We start from the raw sequence: 12,277 nt of genomic DNA, 5'->3' as shown, positions 1-12,277 counted from the left end.
GTCAGCAGCAGGCAGTTTGGTACAGTGGCATTGAGAGGAAGTGAGCAAACTGTCCTCAGATCAGCTCTGCTGCTGCTTTTTCTCACAGTGAAACATAATGCTGCTGAGAAACGTGTATATAAACCTTCATTAAGAGCTTATGTTACACATGGTTGTATGGCCAAGGTGGAGTCCAAACAAACTGCACAGATAACATCAGACATACAGACACACCCACAGCCCTTTTTTCATTGTTCTGTTCTGACTGTTCAAAATTTAAATAAAATAAATCGCAGCATGTATGTCCTCTCCCTTCTTCCTCCCTTCATCCTCTTCCCCCCTCTCAGTGTCAGGGAGGGGAACGTGGAGCACCTGCTGGCCAGAGAGCTCGTTCCCGGAGACACCGTCTGCCTGTCGGTGGGGGAGAGAGTCCCAGCTGACCTCCGACTCTTCGAGGTAAAAACACACAATTAGGACACTTTTCTGTTGGCCTTCTGAACCACAGTTTGCTCCTGGAGTGTGTGTGTGTGTCTGTGTGTGTGCATGAGTGAGGGATTCTGGGATAGGGGAGATCATCTTACAGGTGTAAATATGTCAGTTCAGGTTTTGTCCTGCTGGAAGTGGGTGGTTCTAATTTCCTAGAAAGAAACGTAATTCTTTCAGGTTCCTGGAAGCGATCGGATTTCCCTGTGAACACAGAGGTTTGTGCTGAGTCACAGCAGGTAACATGCAGCTCCGCACAGCAAACATCTCACTTTGTCAGTGAGCAGCAAAAACCTTCTAAATAATCAAACTCTCACAAAATGTGGAAATTTTGGAAGTTTTCAGTATTCAGTTTTCAGTACGGCCTTCATACCTCAGATATAGCTGCACTTTTAGATGTTTTACAGCTTTCTGTTGGAATAAAATACTTGTGTGAGTGTTGGTGACAGGGGCAGCATCACGAGCCTCTGGTTTGATTTGGGGTGAAGCGAGCAGCGACAGACTCAGAGGATGTCACCTTTCCTTTTTATTTTTTTAGATGACCATCGCAGCCACCGAGCTGTCCGTCCACCCGTCAGCCTTTAAGCAGATTCTCTGCTCCTCAGTCATTTGTATTTGAAATCTTGTGAAACGTGGAACAAACACTCTTTGAGAAAAGCTCTACAAAGTAGGGGAGACAGTTTTTATTTATTTTTTAAGGAATTTTCCAGAAATCCTGCACATTGAATTTTACCTTTAATCCTAATTTAAAATTTATTCCTAGGCCGACTCTTTTAAACTTGGTTCAAATATTGAGTGTGCAAACCTCTACAAACTTTATTTTGAATTTTTTTTAATGTTTTTTCTGAGTTTTTGGAATTTTGAAGACAAACGGTGCTTTCATGTTTGACTTCAGTGGCTGCCCCTTCCTTATTTATAAGCCAGCTCTTCTAAACCTTGGCACGAGTATTCATTGTGCAAAGCTCTACAGAATAGTTGATAGATTTTGACTTTTTTAAAAAACAAACTTTCTAAATTTCTATAAAATAAAAACGTATCAGCTAAGTGATGGTTGACCTGCAGCCTGCTGAAGGTCAGCAGGTCTTATTTTTTTTAGGATATTGCAGGACGAGTGAGATGATGTGCAGATCATCTCCAGCCCTCGGGCCCTGGTTTACCCACATGTATTCTTGAGGCAGGTGTAAACAGTACTTGTAGGCATTTATCTCCTCTGGGATTATCTCATGTGTGAACATCAGCAAATACTGGTACAGTGGCATTAGCAGGATGTGCACGGGCTGACCTCAGATCAGCTCTGCTGCTGCTTTGAGTTTCTCACAGTGAAGCATAACCCCACACACAGCTGAGAAACGTGTACATGAACCTTCATTAAGAGCTTATGTTAATCAGTCGCTCCAGTGATGTAAGCATGGCCGTTTGCTGAAGTGAGTCTGAGGCTGGCGGGGTGGGGGTGGGGTGAGGGGAAATGACGACTTTAATGAAACTGAGCAGGGGTTAAAGGTCAGAGTATCTGTTCGTCTCCTCTCAATGGTTGAAGCTAAAACTGGCCGCTGTGTCCTCCACCCTCACAGGCGACCGACCTGTCTGTGGATGAGTCCAGTCTGACAGGGGAGACCACCCCCTGCATCAAATCCACAGTCCACCAGCCGGCGTCCACCAACGGAGACATCGCCTCCCGCAGCAACATCGCCTTCATGGGGACGCTGGTGCGCTGCGGCAAAGCCAAGGTAGCAGCAGGATGCTCACTCGGTCTGCTTCTTCTTCAGCTCTTAAAAATGGCTTCATCGTGTCACAGGACAGCAGCCTGTTCTCAGATACCCTGGCTTTGCTTTTGGACAGTGTGAGGAAGTGATGACGTGTGATCCAGCTTTATATCCAGCCTGTGTTTATGCACAAACTCAGTGATTATAATCAGGTTACTGCACAGATTTGACATGAGTTTTCAGCTGGAGGATGTGTGCTGAGATAAAGGCTCACTCTGACTAAAGTCTGACTTACTGCTCATTTGATCCACAGCGATCCATTATTTAACCTCTCCAAACCACCACAACACAGAAGACGATATAATATTTACTCATTTAAGCCTCAACTTCAGCTCAGTGGTTGCTGGCTGAAGTGCCCAAATTTGGACAAGAGGATGAGGGGCTGAGTTATCAGTCTGAATCCACAGACTGTACAGGAGCATCACACACACACACACACACACACACACACACACACACACACACACACCTGCTAATCAGTAACATCCAAATAAAATCCTTGAATTTCACTCAGCAAACCTGGAGCTCAGCCTTCTCAGACCGTCTGTTAGTCCAATGAAGCCACAGCAGCCGTATTATTGGTCAGATAATTGTGTTAAAAAGGCTCCGACAGCACAAACACAGTTCAGAGGTCCAGGTCAGGGAGGTGAAGCCTAGCAGACAGCTAGCAGCTACAGCCGCCGCCATCCACCTGTCAGTCAGAGAGGCCACGCCCCCAATTATGCAAATTTTAAGTCTTAATCCAATTTAGACAGGTGAGTTATAGAAACATCCTCCCCCCATACAGCTGTTATGATGGGGGAAATTATCCACAGAGACCAAAGCAGTTTCTGGATCAGGCTGTAAACATGTTGACGTCTGACTCACTGCTGGTGCCTCTGCTGGACTGCAGAGGAACTGCAGCTGTGGAGCTTTGCAGACAGTATGGACACGATGCCCGTTGGCACGATTTTATTTGTTGAACGCTGCTCTGCTGTTCTGCAGGGTATTGTCATTGGAACCGGAGAGAACTCAGAGTTCGGGGAGGTGTTCAAGATGATGCAAGCAGAAGAGGTCAGTGTCCCCAGATTACATCTGAGTATAAAACTAGAAATATATCAGATGGTGATGCAGTGACAGGGTTCATGACTTTAATGGGATTTTTATCAAAGGATAAACTTAGTTCAGGTGTTTAAAGACAACTTTTATTTCTTAGAGGTGAAATGAAATTGGGAAGGGGGGGGAGTAATCTATTTCCTGTTTGTTGTCTTCAGGCTCCTAAAACTCCTCTGCAGAAGAGCATGGACCTGCTGGGGAAGCAGCTCTCGCTTTATTCCTTCTGCATCATTGGTGAGTTTATTGTTATCAGTTTACAATGAGAACATGTTTGCCTCATGCAGAAATAATTGTTCAGTGAATCTTATGGAATAGTTCAGAATAAATGTACCTGATTACAAGGAGGACACGTGTCCAGATAAGAGAAGTCACTGTGTCTGCTAAATCTGAGCTTTTCTTGTGCTGCATCGTAGAGCTGAAACATCCAGCTGTCAGGACACGGTGCTCTGGAAGGCGTTAACCCTGAACATAACAGTACATACCAGACATCAGCCCGGCTCCATGGCGCCTCCGCTTAATCTGTCTCTGTGTTTTTCAGGCGTCATCATGCTGGTGGGCTGGCTGCAGGGAAAGAGGATCCTGGACATGTTCACCATCGGTGTCAGGTGACGACTGAGTGATGTCTGTTGGTCAATGATTGAACCGAGGCTGCCGCTTCCTGTGTTTCTGTTATCAGATTATAGCCGAACACAGCGTTACGATAACAGCTGCCTTTCACCTTGACGTGGCCGGTTTGTGATCCTGGTTTTATGTATGCTGAAGATTAAACATCGTAAATGGGGGAAGGCAGTGAGCTTGTTAACATAAGTGAGGGAGACGCGTTACAGCTGCAGGCATTAAAAATGGTGTTGAACTAATGATGGACGGGACCAGAACGTGTGACAGGTGAGGGCTGTTTACCTGTCAGCTGTGGGATCTGTGTTTCAGGTAAATCTGAGGTGTTCAGGTGGGAAGCTGACCGTGGTCACACTGAGCATTTTCAGTGGGAACCTGTTGAAAACAAATGTATCGACTAAAACACTTTTTTTTTTTTTTTTTTTTTTTTTTTTTTGGTGTAATTAAAGTTTTTTTCTTGTTTTCTGGGTTTTTCTGTGCCTGTGGGTTTTCAGTGCAGACCTAACAGTCAAAGTTCACCTCGTTAACGGTTCCCCGTCCTCTCCTTCAGCCTGGCTGTAGCTGCCATCCCAGAGGGTCTACCCATCGTGGTGACGGTGACGCTGGCGCTCGGCGTGATGCGAATGGTGAAGAAAAGAGCGATCGTCAAGAAGCTTCCCATTGTGGAAACTTTGGGTACGTCGCTGTTTCAGCGCGATCAAACCAAAGCCTTTAAGTTTCTCTGTCAAACACAGACTGCGTGTGCTCAGCGACACACGTGGAGGAAAATGCTTCATTTGGCTTCTTTCTGATAGTTTCCTCTGTGTGCTGACGTGTCAGTGATGTGTGTATTTGTGGTGTTTTCCTTCGTCAGGCTGCTGCAATGTGATCTGTTCAGACAAAACTGGAACTCTGACCAAGAACGAGATGACGGTGACGCAGCTGTTTACGTCAGACGGACTCCACGCTGAGGTCTGAGTCGCTCCTTCATTCTCACACTGATGCTCACGGCTGTGCTCCAGTGTTTCTGTTAAACTTTAGCAGCTTCCTGCGGCTCTCCAGAAGGCTCTCAAACACACGTGAACCAAATTCAAAGTCACATGGAAATAACAGACTCATTAACTTTTTATTTGACGTAAGGGTGACGCTCTTATTTTGAAAGCTGAGTGTCCAAAGCGCACCTTCCTCCTCGTTGTTGTGCAAGCAGGTTCTTCTGAAACGCGATCGCTGTTGTAATGCAGCATCAAAGTTTGAGCCCACAGAGATCTCACACACCCAGTTAATTCATGTGGAAATCCCAGCTGATGGGCTGGGAGAACTGGGCCAGGGGCACGTCCTGGTTTAAAGTCACCGCAGTGAGATTAGACGGTGCTGAAAGAACCTGAAGGTCACAGAGAGGAGGTTACATCATACATCATTAACAGTGGTTTTATTGTTTTGGCAAATCTCTATTTGAATAATACAATAGTCTGAATGATCATCCGGGCTTCCGTAGATTCCCTCTGAGCCTCCAGCCCGGTCACTGAAAAACTCTGATGGGTTGTGAAAAATGTCACTTGTTGAGTCTTTAAGCGAATGTGTAAAGGGTTAACATGAGACCTTTTTGTCGTCTTGCCCTCGGTGTTGTCTTGCAGGTCACCGGTGTCGGCTACAACGGGCTGGGAGAGGTTCTGCTGGATGGAGAGGTCATTCACGGCTTCTCGTGTCAGTCGGTCAGCAAAATCGTGGAGGTGAGGTCACTGAAGGGAACGCGGTGGTCACAGTGATCGTGGACTGAGGGAAAACGTGACATTAAAAAATAAAATATCAGTAATGCACAAATTATATGGTAAATAACTGTTTTTGTGTGAACTGAATATTTGGTATGAAAATATTCAGCATGAGGACCGCTGCCCGTTCAGGAACTCTGGATTTTTAGCTCGAGCGGTTGTCGTAGCCTCGGCCTCGGCGGCTTCTGTTCCACAAAAACCGTAAACATTGGCCTGTGATCATCAGGGTCACACCGTAGATCCATCCTGTTCAAGTCAGACCCGTCACTCTTCACACACTTCACTGACTCTAACACTTCTCAGTGTTTAATTACCCGAATGTAAAAAAGTTCTAAAGTGTCAGTTTGATTTGTGCAGAGCGGATAAGCAGCTGCACGCCTGCACTCGTCTGCGTGTTGTATCTTCAGAGCCGTGGAAGAGAGAGAGAGTCTTTATTAAAGGGCAGCGATGAGCTGCTGTCACTGTAATCTCAGACTCACAGCTGTGATCATATAGAAGCAGGTGAGGTCCAAACTCCAGCTCAAACCTAAAGCTGTAATTAAAGGCTGAGGAAGCCTTTGGAGCTGTTTTTGTACTGTCTCTCTCTCCCACGTTTCTTTAAGAGCAGCTTGTTCAGAGGTGAGTGCGCTGCTGGTTTGTGTCCCAGCTCTACAGCTGTGTTACCCAAGTGTCAGCTCAAAGGAATAAACTGGAATAAATCTGTAAAATTACGGAAGGTTTTTGTTGTTCATACTGCAGGAACTACAGTATGCCAGGAGGGTGCATGCCATTTCAAACTGGTATTTGTGCGTTTGTGCTGTTAGGTCGGCTGTGTGTGCAACGACTCGGTCATCAGGAATCACACCCTGCAGGGACGGCCCACAGAGGGAGCGCTCATCGCCCTCGCCATGAAGGTAAGAGCACAAACGGCCGAGCTCCAAGCCGGCACGCAAAGAAATGCCTTCAGTGTGACCGTCCGGAAATGAGACGAAGACCGTTCAGCGGGTTCCTCTCAAATGTGGCAGAAACATTTGTGGTGTTCTGATCGAGTATCTGGTTCCCTCCAAAAAGGGTAAAAATAGGGAACTTTTTTGATTATTGGTAATTCTGATACCTTCAGTATGAATTTAGTTTGATTTGAATCAAAATAAACTGTATGAGCTCACTTTCTGTGGCCTTGTTTGAATTTTCCATGTTAATATATTCTTTAAAAATAGATTCACTGAGCTTGATTCTCTGTAGGGCCCCCATGACCCTCAATATGGGGTCAAATCACTGATTCTAATATTATTCTCAATTTCTGAATACAATCACTCATCCTTTTGTGTCCGGATGATTATTGATAATAATAATAATAATAATACCTTTTAATGTTAAAAAGTTGTCTTTACTGTCATCTTAACAGCTGTTTCTGGCTGTTCCTGTAGTGCTCCGGGGTTCTGTCATCATACTGGATCTATGAATGTCCACAGGACTTCAGAAGCCAAACTCACTGTTTTAAGCTTTAATGCAGCACAGCACTCACAGCTGTGCTTCTCTCTGTGTCCTGCAGATGGGGCTGGAGGGCCTGCAGCAGGAGTACGTCCGTTTGGAGGAGCATCCGTTCAGCTCGGAGAAGAAGTGGATGGCCGTTCGCTGCGTCCACCGCACCCAGCAGGTCTGCAGTCAGTAATTCAGACGTGATGCAGCACTGATGATGATCTGCTGTTAGAGTCTCGCGTTGAAGAGCTCTGATGTGATTAAAGGGCAAAAATGTGTAGAAAAAAACCTGCCATAGATAATTTTTATAATTATTTAAACTGTAATGTTGAAATGTTTTTATAGCGTTCAAAGGGCTTCAGGTTGTTTAGAGAAAAAGCATCAATGTGGCCGTTTGGAGACGTTCAGGTTTGAAGCATCTTTGAGTTATTGTGACTGTTCTGATGGTTCAGCTCATAGACGAGGCCCCATAAAAACAACCTGAGTGATCTTTGACGACGCACATGTTAAACTATGTTTCAATGAAGGCTCACACTTTGACTGTGGCCTCACAGCTCGTCTCTTACCAGCTTTTCCATTGGGAACGTCGTAAAGGTGGAAAATGTTTATCAACAGGCATAAAAACAAAGCTGTGATCATACAACAAAAACAAAAGGCTGAAGTTTGAGCTGCAGATGATCAGCAGCTCCAACATTCCCTTCATCGTCTCTGGTTTCCTCCCGGTGACGCTGAGACTCAGATTTGTCCTTCCTCTTCCTGTCTTCAGGATAAAGCTGGAGTTTACTTCATGAAGGGCGCGTACGAGCAGGTGATTCGCTTCTGCAGCTCCTACAACAGCAGAGGCAGCGCACTCCCCCTGAACCACCAGCAGATGGAGCTGTACCAGCAGCAGATCAGCTACATGGGCTCAGCCGGGCTCAGAGGTGAGAAGAACCCATGAAGGCAGAGCAGGCGGTGCCCTGAAAACACACTCACTGTGTGTGTGTGTGTGTGTGTGTGTGTGTGTGTGTGTGTGTGTGTGTGTGTGTGTGTGTGTGTGTCTGTGTGTGTGTGTCCTCCTTCAGTGCTGGCGTTTGCATCGGGCCCTGAGATAGGGAAGCTGACTTTCACGGGTCTGGTGGGCATCATCGACCCTCCGAGATCAGGGGTCAAAGAGGCCATGGGCACACTCATCAGCTCCGGAGTCGCCATCAAGATGATCACCGGAGACTCCCAGGAGACGGCCGCTTCTATAGGTCAGAGGCAGGAAGCTGCTGCTGCTCTTCTTTTATTTAAGCTTCTCATTAAAGGCTCGTTTCCTGTTTCTGGAGCACTGGTGGAATCAGGGTTTGGGCCTCATTAGCAAATTCTCCTAAAAACACACTGATCAGACAAACAAACACCTAAAAACTGTGGACCAAAACATGTGGACAAAGGAAATAACATGAATATTAATTTTTTTCTTCACAGGTGCTGATTTCTAATCACTTTGTTTGATCTGCATCAATCACTACAACAGAGTATTAGGGCCACATTTAGAAAAAAAATATAAATCGTGCATTTTGAGAATAAAGTCAAAATTTCGAGAAAAAAGTGGAAACAGTATTTTGAGAAAAAAAGTCGAAGTCATCATTTCAAGTAAAATAACGGCCACGGCTGCTGTACCCTCTACAAAATGCCTTGGGTAGATGAAGCAACTTGATCAGCGACTTCGCTCCCTCTCCATTCATGGAACTTGTACGAAGCAATTGTGGCCTCATCGCACAAGTTCCATAGGAAACGACTGGAGAGCGAGCGATGTCGCTCCCCGTGTGCGATCCCCTTATTATGACTTGTGATTCTGCAAATCCCCTCTGTACTGCACGAAGGTGCAATCATCGAAATCCTTGCATCTGACCACTGCCAGTTTGTGTGGGTTTCCTTCTGAGCCGATGCAGCTTTCTGCACATCTCATTACCATCCTCATAGTCATCACTACATTGTGTTTGTGTGCTAAAAGAGAAATTCCTTGTTACTAAAACCGATTGTATAGTTTCGCTAACTCATTACACAAGACATTCTGGAGGTTCTAGCAGACGTGGCGTGGCAGGTGTTTGACTTGAAACGACTTAAATCTGCACATTTCGACTTTTTTCTCGAAATTTTGACTTTATTTTCAAAATGCACAATTAATTTTTTTTTTTTTTTTCAATGTGGCCCTAATACTCCGTAAATCACAGATCAGGCTGTGATGATGATTATAATTATTGCTCGCTCAGTTCAGGCAAATCAGAAATTTATCACACAGTTGTCTCCAAAGATTTGATATCAAGTCACCAGTTATCAATCTGTATAATGATTCAAAACAATCAGCTTAACAAACACTAATTATTTGAATTGGGTAACAGTAAAATTAATGTTTATTTAAGCAAATTTCTTCTCTGCTCTTCTGTCTGCATTCCACATTAAAAGCCTTCATTTGTTTGTTAATGGGGCTTTTACTGTGAAACAACCAGATATGAAGTGTTGAAAGGACCAGGATCATCATTAGTTTATTAAGTTAAAGAGAGATCTACATTACAACAGGATCACAGACCCTCGGCTGCTGATCAGTGCACAGTTTTTATTTAAGTATCCGCATGTTTAGAGAGAAGGCTCCGAGTGGATGATCCTGGGGAAACTTTGACCACAGGGTGCGTGTAAGATCACGTTTAGAGACCGCTTCTAGCCAGTCTCATGTTTCTGTGTTTGCTCTGTAGGAGCATGTATGCTGAGCTCACACTAGTTTGCATAATGCTGGGATGTCCGTTGGGCTCACGGCACCACCTTGTGGTTCAGAGTGGTGCTACCCGAGAGTACAGCTCAGTTATAACTTTGTAAAGAAGCTTCGTTATCAGATAAGTGAAGTTGATCTTTGTGTCTGCAGCCAGTCGCCTGGGCCTGTTCTCTAAAGGAGGGCAGTGTTTGTCTGGAGAGGAGGTGGATCAGCTGGACCTGCAGCAGCTCTCACAGATCGTCTCCAGAGTGAGCACGCACACACACACACACACACACACATCTTTTTCTTCTTCTCTGCTTTTACTGTTTTCATACAGAGTTTTGGATTTGTACGCACAGTGAAGATGAACGTTTCACTTTTCCCTGACTGAATCTTTGTCCACAGATTTCGGTGTTTTACCGAGCCAGCCCCCGACACAAGCTGAAGATCGTCAAGGTGAGCGGGAAGGGTGTGATTGCAGGCGCTGAATTATAAACAGTAAATAAATGTGATTGGTTTAAGGCCCAAACAGGACGACAGCATTCTGTTCCAAGATCCGATGACGGACTTACTCGTGTCTGAAAGTTAAAGCCCCGCCCCTTTCTCCAGTCCCTGCAGAACAACGGTGCCGTGGTGGCCATGACGGGCGACGGGGTGAACGACGCCGTGGCTCTGAAGGCCGCCGACATCGGCGTGGCGATGGGCCAGACGGGTACCGACGTCTGCAAGGAGGCGGCCGACATGATCCTGGTGGACGACGACTTCCAGACCATCATGTGAGTCCGACGCTGTGACGAAGATCAGACCAGAACCAGGAGCCTGCCGGGGGTTCTGGAGCCGATGCCAGTTTAGACTTCCTGTCTCTGAGTTTGCAGCTTTGACAGCAAAGTGAACAATCAGGGTGTAAAACAGATTTATAGAACTCGCTGCTTAGATTAAGTTAGCATCATGAAATAAAGTCCCCGCGTCCTTCACACAGATCCGTCCACCAGTGACCAGAGAGTCGGCGAGGGTCTCATTTCAGGTTACACTGAAATCTGTTAGCGCATGAAAAAAAAAACGAGCACATTTTAACGAAAAGACTTTGAGTGTTTTTGACCCAAAAGTCTCAAAACTTAAATATTCTGTTTACTTTTGCATCAAACTAGGATCTGTTTCTTACTGTGAGACTGATTACATCATTTCCTGTAATCGCCTGTCGGTTGTAGCTCAGCGGCAGTTTGTCGTTTAAAGTCAGCGTCTGTTTCCCGTCTCCAGGTCAGCCATCGAGGAGGGAAAAGGAATTTACAACAACATCAAAAACTTTGTTCGCTTCCAGCTGAGCACGTGAGTACAAACCAGTGTCAGTCAGACTTCCTGTTACTGGATTCAGTTTGAGACCATCTGTCTCCCCCTGCTGGTCACCAGGAGCATTGCGGCGCTCACCCTCATCTCCTTGGCGACGCTGATGAACTTCCCCAACCCGCTGAACGCCATGCAGATCCTGTGGATCAACATCATCATGGACGGCCCTCCAGCTCAGAGGTACACGAGTGTTTGAAAGTTCACTCTGACCTTTAATCTCAGCAGAATCTGAGGCTCATTCCTTCATTCCTAATATTTATGGAGCAGCTGCAGCTTCAGAGGGAGTAAAGTGTAACTAAAAGCTAAATAAAGTTTCTGGTCCAGTAGCTATTGACCTCAGTACATTTATTTCTGCAGCGCCCTCTGCTGTGTGAACACCTGCATTTGCACCTCATTAACATGAAATAAGCTGCTGATTAACCTGAATCGAAGTCTAAATGTTCAGATTAAACAGAAACTACAGAGCTGGAGGGGGTGATATAAAAGGGAAAATATTTATTTTGACCTTAATGTCTAAAGCTTTTTGGTTATTCATGTTATAGCTTTAATGTGTCTGTGTGTGTTCTCGTTAGTTTGGGGGTGGAGCCTGTGGATAGCGACGTGATCAGAAAGCCGCCTCGCAACGTGAGAGACAGCATCATCACCCGCAGCCTGATCATCAAAGTGCTCGTGTCGGCATTCATCATCGTCTGTGGGACGCTCTTCGTCTTCTGGAGAGAGGTGCGCGGCTGTTTACGAAGCTCTGACGTCGTTTTTGTTTCAGTTTGTTGGCGTTTGACTGTTAAAGTGAAGAAAGGAGAGGGACAGCAAAGTTACGTGTCGTTCTTCCAGGGAAAGTCTGCGCACTGATTAATCAGACCGTCAGGACTGACCTCAGAGCGCTCTCTGTGACTGACCTCATGTGTTCAGTTGTTTTCTTCCTCTTGCCTTCCAGCTGGCTTAATCTGTTTTTTCTTTTATTTCCAGTTGCGGGACAACATGATCACTCCTCGAGACACCACCATGACCTTCACCTGCTTCGTCTTCTTCGACATGTTCAATGCTCTGAGCTCCAGATCGCAGGTAACACACACATT

At 45.6% G+C, this 12,277-nt stretch overlaps 1 protein-coding gene across 1 annotated transcript in view; it reads left to right on the top strand.

The window, feature by feature from the left end:
• atp2c1 (ATPase secretory pathway Ca2+ transporting 1) overlaps positions 1-12,277 on the top strand; it is a 31,650-nt gene that overhangs the window by 17,939 nt on the left and 1,434 nt on the right. Inside the window, exons 7-25 of the mRNA XM_030749949.1 lie at positions 327-435; positions 2,034-2,189; positions 3,210-3,278; positions 3,479-3,554; positions 3,859-3,925; positions 4,486-4,610; positions 4,789-4,886; positions 5,549-5,644; positions 6,487-6,576; positions 7,215-7,319; positions 7,908-8,064; positions 8,206-8,376; positions 10,026-10,123; positions 10,263-10,313; positions 10,467-10,633; positions 11,115-11,183; positions 11,265-11,381; positions 11,774-11,921; positions 12,168-12,263. Of these exons, the coding sequence (XP_030605809.1) occupies positions 327-435; positions 2,034-2,189; positions 3,210-3,278; positions 3,479-3,554; positions 3,859-3,925; positions 4,486-4,610; positions 4,789-4,886; positions 5,549-5,644; positions 6,487-6,576; positions 7,215-7,319; positions 7,908-8,064; positions 8,206-8,376; positions 10,026-10,123; positions 10,263-10,313; positions 10,467-10,633; positions 11,115-11,183; positions 11,265-11,381; positions 11,774-11,921; positions 12,168-12,263 (2,065 nt within the window). The remainder of the gene's footprint in view (positions 1-326; positions 436-2,033; positions 2,190-3,209; positions 3,279-3,478; positions 3,555-3,858; positions 3,926-4,485; positions 4,611-4,788; positions 4,887-5,548; positions 5,645-6,486; positions 6,577-7,214; positions 7,320-7,907; positions 8,065-8,205; positions 8,377-10,025; positions 10,124-10,262; positions 10,314-10,466; positions 10,634-11,114; positions 11,184-11,264; positions 11,382-11,773; positions 11,922-12,167; positions 12,264-12,277) is intronic.

This window comes from Archocentrus centrarchus, chromosome 16, assembly GCF_007364275.1.
Source record: "Archocentrus centrarchus isolate MPI-CPG fArcCen1 chromosome 16, fArcCen1, whole genome shotgun sequence".
NCBI classification, from domain to species: Eukaryota; Metazoa; Chordata; class Actinopteri; order Cichliformes; family Cichlidae; genus Archocentrus; species Archocentrus centrarchus.
This window is presented reverse-complemented; position numbering and strand designations above follow the sequence as displayed.